The sequence below is a fragment of the Indicator indicator genome, chromosome 14 (assembly GCF_027791375.1).
Source record: "Indicator indicator isolate 239-I01 chromosome 14, UM_Iind_1.1, whole genome shotgun sequence".
Taxonomy (NCBI): Eukaryota; Metazoa; Chordata; class Aves; order Piciformes; family Indicatoridae; genus Indicator; species Indicator indicator.
Window position 1 is genome coordinate 21,059,162 of NC_072023.1, and position 12,008 is coordinate 21,071,169.

Sequence of the window (12,008 nt, forward strand, 5' to 3'; positions counted from 1 at the left end):
CAAAAGTTAGGAGTAAAAGTTAGCCAACATCACCACTGATTAAAGATCTTCCACTTTGCTGCTTTACCAGGATATCATTTAAGCCACCACTCCAAGTACTAGAAAATTTAGTAGATCCCTTACTAATGACATAATCACAGAATTGTCAGGGTTGGAAGGAACCTCAAGGATCACGTAGTTCCTAAACCCTGCCATGGGCAGGGATACCTCACACTAGATCAGGTTGTTCAGAGCCACATCCAGGCTAGCCCTAAAAACCTCCAGGGATGAGGCTTCTACCACCTCTTTGGGCAACCTGTTCCAGTGTCTCACCACCCTTATGGTGAAGAACTCCTTCCTAAATACTTAATCTAAATCTCCACTTCTCTAGCTTGGATCCATTCCCCCTAGTCCTATCACTACCTGACATCCTAAAAAGTCTCTCACCAGCTTTCTTGTAGGCCCCCTTAAGATACTGGAAGGCCACAAAGAGGTATCCTCAGAGCCTTCTCTTCTCCAGACTGAACAGCCCTAACTCAGTCTGTCCTCATAGCAGAGGAGCTCCAGCCCTCTGATCATCCTTGTGGCCCTTTTCTGGACACCTTCCAACACTTCCAGATCTTTTCTGTAATAGAGGCTCCAGAACTGGACACACTGCTCTGGGTGGGGTCTCACCAGAGCTGAGCAGAGGGGGAGAATCACCTCTCTTGACCTGCTGGCTGTGCTTCTCTTGGTGCAACCCAGGATACGATTGGTTTTCTGGGCTGCAAGCGTACACTGGCAGCTCATGTTGAGCTTCTCATCCAACAGCACCACCAAGTCCTTTTAATCCATTAATCTCTTTCATGTGTGTACTCCTGGTTGCTACATCCAGTGGATCCAATCAGGTTTGTAGTAATTCTTTCTTAAACTGCTTAAAAATGTTCTGATTTCCTGGAAACAGACTCTTATTGGATTCCTGTCATGACATATATTTATGAATAGGAAAAATTAACTGAGGACTACTTTTCCCTCTTTAGGAATAATAGACACAAGGTTTTTGAGTAGTGAGGTCTTTCTCACTGAGCCATTCCACAACGGACAAAAACTGCCAAGACACCAACTATAACTTTTTGAATAATGTCACTTTATTAAGGGACTTATAAGAATCACATTCTCTAGTAGTCTTGGAACAATGCAAACAATGAACAAAAGACAAAAATAGATGTAATTGGTTCTGAAAAGCATGAACATCTCTAGAGAATGTGCTGCATTATTCCTAAGGACTCTTGCTTTTGAAAAAAAAGCACGTTCCATATATACAAGTGTCAGTGCAATAGTCAATAAAGCAATCGGAAATATAAAAATATCCTAGGTACAAACTTAAAATAGATGCCTGAAGGCCGACAGTATCAGTACTCTGGTATTTCTATTTCTCAGGAGTAGGAACCTGGGGATGAGTTAATGTGATGAGGTAAGAGACAGCAGATGCTCTGTGGTAACACAAAGCCACGCTTTGTTGTCTGTAAGACACACACACAAAAGTAGAGCACCCAGTGAAATCACAAGTCTTTGCTGCAAGTGCCTACAGCAAGTGAAATTATGGTCTGTGAGTATCACTACATTCCTGCATCATTTATGTTTGCTCTTTGCCAAGTTACACCAGCAAACCCCTGCCGATTCTCCCACTCTCCCTCAGCTTCAGCCTAAACTTCACGTACTTTGCAGATGCAGCAAACTGACAACTGCTTTAAACACCAACAAGTTCCATGAATGTCCAAAACCCACTCTGTCATTCCTGCTTTTATTGGTTGCAGTTCTTTTCTTGGCAGCAAGGACAGAAAGAGATTGCAAAACTTGACAGCCAAACAGCTCTCTCGAAGGGTTAGGGAGAGAACAGGGCATGTTCTGCTTTCTTTGCCCCAGGTGTTCCAGTAATGCCACTGAACTTACACCTCAATTGGTTGAGCAATATAAAAAAAATACCACACTTCTTTGCTCCATGCTTTGGATGGAAGGATGAACTAATCTGGGGCTAATGTTCCGAAAATATGAAAAGAAGAAAGGCTATTTGGTCAAGCTTTCAGCTGGATGCTCTCTGCCTGCATCATGATTCATCTTCTTTCCTTCAGCCATCTCTTTCATTGTGACCTTCCAAGCTCTGCTGCTACGTTCTGCTTCCTGTTCCCTCACTTTTCAAAGAGAATGGCAAAATGAAAGGTATACAGATCGCCTGCTCTGTGTTTCTGTGGCAAAGAGCCCCAGGAAGAACTTGCAGCAGAGCTAGGAGTGACAGAAGAGTACAACAAACACAGACTCCTACTTAGGGGGCAACTATAAAGGGTTAATTTCAAAGTGTGTGCCAACTTCAGGCACTCCTCTATGGAAAAGCACAATGAATCATAGAGCCTCTAATACAGCAACGTTAACTTCAACAGGATATGGTGTGTGTGATAAAAAAGCACAAGAGGAGCACAAGGCAGTCATCGCCTTATGAAACTTGCCTTACCGCTTATGGCACACACATGCACTGAAGCACACAGCAGCTGCCTGAACCTTTAGAAGATTTCTTAGCTTTATATGCTAGAGTCAAAAAGCTTTTCCTTAAATATTTTTATTTTTCATCATTCTTTGCTAAATCTCTTTTGTCTCAGGCAAATTCAGACAGCTGCAGGAGATGGAAAAGTGAAGCTAGTAACATCTGTAGCAGGATGACACTTGACAAATTATTTCAGGTTTTCTTTCAGTTTCTGCAAGATGTTTTGCAGATGTCAAAGCCTTGAGGAATCATCATACTTTTCTCCTTAACCCCACTGAATGTGGCATTCAGCATCTGCAAGCGCTGAATTACTGCTCACCACGCTCCAGTAAGACAGGCTGTTACCTCTCAAGTACACGGGAAGGGAATGGAGGCACGGAATGAGTAAGTGATTGTTCCAGTATCACAATACAAGCTTGGGAGAGTCAGGAGCTGGACCTGTATTTCTTGTGTCTCAGTCTCAGGTTGTCTTTTTGTTCTGTGCTGCAGCCTCATTCTTTCCCGCAGAGGAAGACTGGAATCTCTTAAAAGTCTGTCACTGCTACTCTGGTTGACGGGTGACGTCGCCAACGAGACAAGAATTGTTGCATTCCCCACCTCAAAAGGTGGAACACAGTGTGACATCTGTTTGCTGGAAGAAATACTAACCATACAAGTCCTTAAGAACATCAACATTTATTTAATATGATATAAAAGAAATGGGATATGAACATTGGTATTGGAACAATAGTAAGTGGCTTCTTATACTTACATCGTATGTGCTCATTGTATAATATATACACAATGAACATAATTACATTTGTACACCAACTAAGGACTGGATTGAAAACCTGCTTATTGCTGTACACACCCTAACCCAACAAAGGAAAAAGCCCAGTACCTCAAAATACCTACACTCCATTTTACTTAGGGAAAAATAACCACTAACATTAATGTCTATGTTGACAGAAGTGTGGCAGTAACTGCTGACATTGCAACCTGACCAAGAAATAATTACAGCAGAAACAGGACATTGTTTTTTTTTTTTACTAAGCAATAATAAAAATGGCACATTTTAAATATATCTATATGTATATATATATATATAAAAATTTTACAAATAAAATGTTAAAACAATAAATTGTAGTGTTGAAAAAAGTGTAAAACGGTGATATGTAAAATGAACCAAGTTCTACGTGGAAAAGAAGCAGACAAAAAAAAAGTAAACTTAAATCATCCGTAATTAAAAGAACATTAAATTCGGGAGGATATCAAATAAAGTTCTGACTGTAGGCTGCACATTAAAAAAAAGAGCTTTTATTTTATGTGCACAGAAATCATAGCAGCAAGCTGGTATCAGGAGAACAATCTGAAGGTTGTTGAGTGTACGTGTGGGCCATTTAAAGCTCTCTTGGAATAAACATTTTCCAGGAAGTGATAAAATGATGCTCTGTGGCCAAAAGCATCAGAACTATGAATTTCATAGATTTAAAATATACTGTACAATCTCTTCTCATATTTTCATAGGTCAGGTCCATACATCTCAGGCATGAATTGTTTCAACAGAAGCCATTAGTGCTGAAAGACAGACATAGATTGAGTTACTCCATTTTAGCAACAACAGAGTATTGTATAAAGCAACTCCTGAAAAGAAAGGTGGCAAACAATTTTTAACCTTATCCTAGCAATAGTTATCAATGGTGTAGCAAATAATAAAGCATTTTGGAAATCAGTTCTTTCAAAAATCAATTTTCTTGGGCAGCAAGAACAAGCTTTTTTCCAAATGTACACTACATTTGCCTGTTTATTCTGAGAATTTTACCCTGTTGTACACAGCCACCTCCAAATGTCCTTCATACAAGAGGGGCAATAATTGCAAAGACCCTAATTGCAAAGACCCTGATTGCTCTTACAAACGACAGGCACATTTTGAGGAAGGATGCAGTATTATTTGGTTGCTGCACCACAAATGGCAGCAGAGCTGCAAGGTGTTTTGATGTTCAAGTGCTCCACCCTGGAGCTTGCTGCATTTTGATAATTGCTGAAAGGACTTCTATAAATAGCTCTGAACAGTTCCTTAGCAAAAATGAGCTTTGGATCCAGGTGCTGTATAAAATGTCACTATTCCTCCATTACTTAGCATCAATGCAATGCTTAAAATGTAACAGCGTTAGTGGTGCACATCCAGATTTGTCTCTGCCAAGCAGGAGCTGCGACAAAGTATGTAGCTCTGTGTTAATGGGATTTTCCTTAGTCCTACAATATCCTATGTCACCAATTTCCTATGCCAAAATCCCCTGGCATGGTGCCACGAGTGTCGTTTTACTAATTGACTGCAAAAGCCAAACATAGGTATTACCTCATTATTCTCTGAAATCTACCATACATTTTCCAGATGTGCCTGAAAATTTTGGTTATGTATCAACTGAGCTGATCCCACAGCTCTGATATTCCCTCTGCTGCACAGGATTTCTTGCACCTGAGAGACACTGAGTTCTTGCACACAGAAAGGCCATACTCTTTCAGCAACGTGCAAAGCACTGGAATACTGGCACGGCAGCCCCAGAAGGTATGGGGCAGCAGATACTGCAGGCAAGCAGATTATGCTTCATATATCTCCCACACAGATGAGGCCTAGCTCCTGGCATGAATTTGTTTTGGAGCTTCTAAGAACCAACTGACAGAGGCATCAAGTGTAGCAAAGAAATCTGGAATGTATATGCTTTCTCCAACTGAATTCAAACATTAAACAGCCAAGCCAGATGTATTTTAAGCTCTGGAATCCTTTCCTCAAATGTAGTGAGCCGTGTAAGGAAGGCATTCCTTTAACAAATGCCATCCCAGCTGCAGCATAAGCAGCTAAGGCTGCTCTGTAGAGCTGTACAAAACAGGCCACTGTACCAGTGCTTCACTATTGCTGGTCTCCTATTTAGCATAAATAATTAAAACTAGGAATTTGCTCAGCTGATCTCTGGAGTTGATGACAACAGCTGAAGGCAACTTAATGCAATTTGCAATAAATTTCTGGTGAAGTTATAGGGTGCTTCCCCCTTTGAAGACAGGCACACTGTGGCTAAGGACAGAATTCAGCAGGGCACGTTCAGTTTGGCTTCTCACCTGAAACCGAATTGATGGGGTAAAGTTTGTCTTACTTGAAAAGAAGATGCATGCCAAATGTATGTGTATGTCTAGAGTGAAACTGAAGAACAGCCATACAAAGCAGTATTGCCAGAAAAACTGAATAGCCTCACTTAGATTTTAAAGTCTTTCTGTAATAAAGCTTTTGAATGAAAGTACAGAAGTCTAAGCTCAATCTAATCATGACAAACCACATCCATCAGGAAGCCAGCAATGCAGCTATCAATACTGATTGTAAGGAGTGTAATTTCTCAAAAGGAGAAAAAGATTAAAGTTTCTTATAAACAGTATTAAAAATAGTTTCATGCCCATAGTCATAGAATATTAGAATTGTTAAGGTTGGAAGGAACCTCAAGGATCATCCAGTTCCAACCCCTCTGCCATGGGCAGGGACACCTCACACTAGATCAGGTTGCTCACAGCCACATCCAGCCTGGCCTTATAAACCTCCAGGGATGCGGCTTCTACCACCTCCCTAGGCAACCTGTTCCAGTATCTCACCACTCTCATGGTGAAGAATTTCTTCCTAACATCCAATCTGAATCTATCCATTTCTATTTCTGTTCCAAAGGTAATGAACAAGTCTATTTTTGCTAAAGTGAAAGCCTGTTGATGGAGACTGGGGTAGTAAATGAAAAAAAAAAAAAAAAAAAGGCATTTTCAGATCTGTTTTCTAAAGTTACATTAGCTATGGCACAGAACATTACCATTGAAAGAATGCTCACTCTGTCAGGAGAATGCAGGCACATCCTGACAACAAAGAAATGTGGAACTGATTTAAATGCTAGAGAAGTTTAAACACTTGTATAAACAAATATGCTCACTGGTATTTCCATTTCCTTTCATTAAGTAGGCAACATGACAGGTAGGAATATGCAAACCTAGCTTAACTCATCACCTATTGTGGTAAGGGAAGAGAAGCCACACAGGGCTATGTCTAAAGAAAGAAAAACAATACCATTTTTAAATTTTACTTTTTCCCCTCATTTATTCCCTTCCTGTTTGTCATACTTCAATTATCTGTGTCTTAAGCCATGAAGTCTTTGAGCCATTTGACCACTCCCTCCTATACCATCACTAAATAGATTTGTGTCTAGTTGACTGTTACCATGACTGAAGCATCAAGATTCATTTGCACTTGAGCACTGACGCTCCTACCTTGTCTGGGTATCTGCTTTGTAACAGCTTAGGTCTTTCATATAATTCCAAGGGCTATTATCTTACCAGCTGGTGGAGAATGTGCTTGATAAGCCAATTAGTCCTTTCTCTTTGTACTTAGACAGACAATCTATTACTTGCAAGGGAATCAATACATGTATTTGTTATCAGGTTAGTTTACATTCAACACCGCAGGTAACTTTGTCCTGTCAAGTGCTGTCTGTAGACATTTCTTGGAAGGGTAACTAGAACACATGTACTTAGAAAAACATTAGGAAAATTGCAGGAGGGGTGGGGGAACAAAAAAAGACAGAGACGTACTTCTCTGCAACTATACACACATGAAATGTGATCCTTCTGTGAGCTGTGTCTGTGTAGATGTAGCTGGTGACAGTGACGATTCTGGTGAAGAAGGTAAACTTTTCACTGCAAGTCATACAGCAAAATAAGTAAGAATACAAGTTACAGAAGGAATGACTTCAAGTAAGAATCAATATAAACTTGAAAAGCATCGTTCAAGCCATAATAAACACAAGCAGGACCAAGAGAAAGTTACACAAGTCAAGACTTCAAATCTGATCAGCATAATAAGCAGAACTTTAGGGGAGAGCAGAGTTGTTCTCAAGAAAGTTCAATAGTCAGGCCTATAAATGATTAGCAGAACACCAAAGGAACAAACAATGGACACATGAATGCTGATGTGTTATTTATGTTGCACAAAGAGAGAGGGGGGAAAAAAAAAAGGCAGCAGTGAAATTGAACTATTGAAGATACTTCACTTCCAGGCTCGACTATATATCGCAGCTCAGATGACCTGAGCATTTTTTTATTTTGCTGAGTGTTATAAAATGTGTTTACTAGTTTTTGGGTTTGATTGTCAAATCACAGAAAGGATTGCTGACTGCACTGCAAAGGTCCAGGTCACCTTAATATCCATAAATTGAAACAATCATCTTAGTTACTTAACCATTCCCATTACAAAATACCTTAATATAATGTCTGAAAATTGATCTTCCTTCCTCTTCTCCTACACAATCCCCTCTATTCTTTCTCCTCTTTGTAAACAACTTGGCTTTATTTCATGCTTCTCACCTTGTGAAGTAGTACACCACCAGACACTTTACCAGTTAGCTAATGTTTTCTCTTCATCTTTTCTTACTCCTGTTTCTTACTCCTGAAAATATGACTGAACTGAGGGGTCTATCACTTGCTAGTTCAAAATCTACTAGGTATTTTGGAAGCTCTTGCAGATTCCTCAGTCTTGGCCATACCTGAGGTAAGGATGAGTGCCAAAGGGATGGAGCCAGGCTTCTGCTCAGTGATGCCCAATGACAGCACAAAGGGCAATGGGTGGAAGTTGAGGCATAGGAACTTCCATGTAAACACGAGGAAATATTTTTTCCCTGTGAGGGTGACAGAACACTGGAACAGGCTGCCCAGGGGGGTTGTGGAGTCCCCCTTTCCAGAGATATTCAAGACCTGCCTGGATGTGTTCCTGTGTGATCTGCTCTAGGTGCTCCTGCTCTGGCAGGGGGGTTGGACTGGATGAGCTTTCGAGGTCCCTTCCAGCCCCTAATATTCCATGATTCTGTAAATAATCTAAACGTTCATAACTGAGGTCCTGCTCTACAAGATGAATAGAGAAGAAATGGCTCCCACCAACAACTATAGTAGGACTCAATTCCTAGCATAAAAATCTTACTAAAAGCTCAGAAAACCTGGATTTCTCTAATTGTCCACTGGGAAACTTCTCTACATTATAAAGCTATACACTTGACATATAGTCTAGCTCAGCACTTTCAATTCACAAGGGTTTCAGAGCATCAAAGGACACAATAAAAATAAACAAAGATTTACACAGGCACTGCATAAGCTGCACTTCAGTCAGACTCTTTTCCATACCTGCTGTTGCCTGATTTCCTTTTGAAGACTGTGCTGCTAATTCAAGTGAAGACATAATCCCTTCTTGTTCCTGAATGCTAGCTACTTCACTTTCTTCTGAGCTGGTTTTGGGTTTGTGGTTTGTAACTGTGGTCACACTTTTCAAGCTGGTTAAAAAAAGCACAGTGTTTAGAACTCACTCTAATTTAATTTCAGTTGTTAACCACTAAATATAGGAGCTACAAATTTTCTATTAATAAAAGAAAAGTTGCAACATGCACGTTTGTGTAATATAAATTAGGTATTTTGAAACCCTTCTTCCTTGCAAAGTTAGACTTGAAAAAAGTACTGGAAATTGAATTCCTTTCCTTCACATACTTCATGTAGTTTCCTCCAGCATGATGATCTATTTTACTGAAGGGTACAGTGAGAAAGGTATGACCTAATGTAAGAATCACTCAGAACCTGCAGTGCAACTTTAACATTAAAGTTATGAATCTTTTAAGAGGAATACCCAAGACACAATACTCCTCTAATCCTGCAATGTTCCAAAATAACAAAGTAAAAGTTCAAGTAGAAGGTACTGAATGAGTTCTTTAGAAGGATTTGTAGGGATAAGACGAGGGACAATGGTTTTAAACTGCAGCAGGGCAGATTTAGGGTGGATGTAAAGAGGAAGTTCTTTACGATGAGAGTGGTAACACTCTGGAACAGGTTGCCCAGGAGTGTGGTTGAGGTCCCCTCCCTGGAGATACTCAAGATCAGCCTCAATGCAGCCCTGGGCAACCTGATCTAGTTGGAGGCGCCCTTGCTCACTGCAGGGGGGTTGAACAAGATGACCTTAGAGCCCAATGCAATCTGTGAATCAGTGGTAAAGGGCTGCTATAGATGCTGGAGATTTCAATAGTCAACTAATCCAAAGCTTGAACTGACATTACTCAACACACTGTACCCCAAAGTAAGGATTATGAACCTATTCTGTTTGTAACTGGGGCAACACTTGAAAATGAACATTGCTTTACCCACCAACTCCTATCTCTCACTGAACTCCTGCAGGGATTAGGTTTCTTACTAGATTTCTCTATATGTAAAAGACTCAAACCCTTACAGGTATTTATGGCAGTGTTTCATTAGTTGCTGGGTCTGCTCAGCTAATAAATACGATGTGAAAGTTTAAAACAGCCTCTGGACATCTTGTTTTATTTTTACCTTATATCACCATCACGTGTTTCTTCCAATGTATTTTCCTTTTCTGCTTTCTCATCATTCCTCACTTCTTTTGAGTCGGATACAACATGTGCATCTGATAGAAGGCCATCAGTTTTTGTCAGCTATAAAAAAAAAAGTTGAGATCATGAGACAAAAAAAGCTAAGTGGCAGATAAGAAATACAGGATCAGGAAACAGTTTTATTGACAGACAAATTTTGCCATCATGTATACTTAGTAACTCAGAATTACAGAACTTAAGAAATTTTTATCAATACCATTCATGTTTTAATAGAGTTCTCCTGAAACTTACACCAGAGCCAACGGACAGGGCTTGGCTTAATAACTTCCAGAACTTATCTGAACCCTTTGGCTGCAGCCTGCCTGTTTTTTTCCTGCTATCTCTCTCTTCATAATGCCAACAGGGATTCCAGCTAGTGGAATACATTGCTGATAAGCCTGAATGCCGCTCTTAAAAGTCTGATTAAATATAACCAATATGTTTGTATACTCAATAAAGCAACCAACTCCCAATTGAAACTGTTTTTAAAGAATAACAGATATTATTTGATTTAATACTATTCTCCATCAGACATGCGTTAAAAAAAGCTAAATATAAAACAGGAAAACAAAAGGAAAGATTTGTGAGGTAAAGAAAAAGCAAAGGATAATTAATGCAAGAATATGGATAGAAAAGAAGAAAAAAAACCACCCTATGCATGAAATTTTAAAACCCCAACATACTAAACTATAGGCAGGATATGACTGTATGTAGAAACAACTCCAGTAATCTACTTTTCATAGTCAGACAGTCTTTGATGAGCTGTCAGGGCACTTTAGTGCCAAAAACTCTGAGGTAACTCACTGCCAAGTGAGCCTGAGACTGTTTCAAGACAGAAATCAATCCAGTGACAAAACATCACCAACTACAGTTACTGTCTACTTCCATGTGTCAATTGTGTCAGCTTTATTCTGCTTCTTATACACTATTAGATGCACTAGAGCCAGTTAAAAAAGGTGTATTAAATGACTGTCAGAAACTACACTGGGATATCCCTAAGCAATGAACAGATGAAGAATTGCTATTTAAAGATGCATTAGTATTGTTTCCAAAGAAATAAAGAAAATAACTTTGTAATTTTCCAATCAATCAGGGTAGTACCAGATAAAGTAATATAAAATTTAGAGAGTCTATATACAATGATGTCTTCATTTAAGCAGTGGAAGAAGACAGGCTCTAAAACTACTCTCAAAGTAGTTAAAGAAGATTGGACTGGATAGAAATACAGAATATTACTGGAAGATTAAATGCAAGGTGCTATTAATAACTACAAACTACAGTGCAAAAGCATATGAAATACACAAATCCATACTCTGGGCTTAACACAGAACCCCACGAGACCAAAACTTTCTGCAAGAACTCCACCAAAATCAGTTCAAAACCCCAGTGCTCTTTTTCTCCCCCACCCATGCCTCACTGGCATTAGGCCTAAACAGGCCAAAATTGCACAGGAAAAAAAAAGAAATTAGTCAGGCTAAACAGGCCTGAGATACTCCTCCATTCAATATTTCAGCTACAGACACATCTGATACAATTTTGTGCTTCTTTATAGAATATTTGATAGATCAAATAAACCCAAAAGCAAACAAACAAACAAAAACCCCCAATCAACCAAAACAAAACCACCACCACCACAAAACACCAACCAAGAAAAAAAAAATCAAACAAAAAATCCACCAAAACCCCCAACCCAACCCAAACAAAAAAACCCAAAACAACAAAACCAACCAACCAAGCAAAAATCTAAACCTTCCCAGCCAAAAAAACTGGCTCAAGTACCTCTTACCCTGCTGTCTGTGACTGAAAAGTATTTTTCTACTGCAAGACAGGCTTATGAGCAGTTTAATAAGAGACAGTTTAGTACCTCTTTAATAAAACCTGAATTATGTTCTTGTTCTCCATCACGTTTTCTGTGCCCTTTTTCTTCTCCAAGGATTTCATTATTTTGTTTCAAATTATTTTCTTTAGTGGTGCTCTCTAATTCTTTCATGTTACCAGATACAGCATCATCCTTTCTTCGATTCTGTGGAACACAATTCATATATAGATGCATTCTCACAAAAGTTATCAGTCCAAGGTTTGGAATC

At 39.4% G+C, this 12,008-nt stretch overlaps 1 protein-coding gene across 2 annotated transcripts in view; it reads right to left on the bottom strand.

Moving 5' to 3' along the window:
- Positions 1-4,035: 4,035 nt before the first annotated feature.
- Positions 4,036-12,008, bottom strand: part of PLEKHA5 (pleckstrin homology domain containing A5) — a 64,734-nt gene continuing 56,761 nt past the window's right edge. For both annotated transcript variants that reach the window (XM_054386704.1, XM_054386705.1), the window contains 5 exons: positions 11,786-11,944; positions 9,863-9,984; positions 8,675-8,820; positions 7,114-7,198; positions 4,036-4,054 (listed from right to left, as the gene is read on the bottom strand). In XM_054386704.1, coding sequence (XP_054242679.1) covers positions 4,036-4,054; positions 7,114-7,198; positions 8,675-8,820; positions 9,863-9,984; positions 11,786-11,944 — 531 coding nt within the window. The remainder of the gene's footprint in view (positions 4,055-7,113; positions 7,199-8,674; positions 8,821-9,862; positions 9,985-11,785; positions 11,945-12,008) is intronic.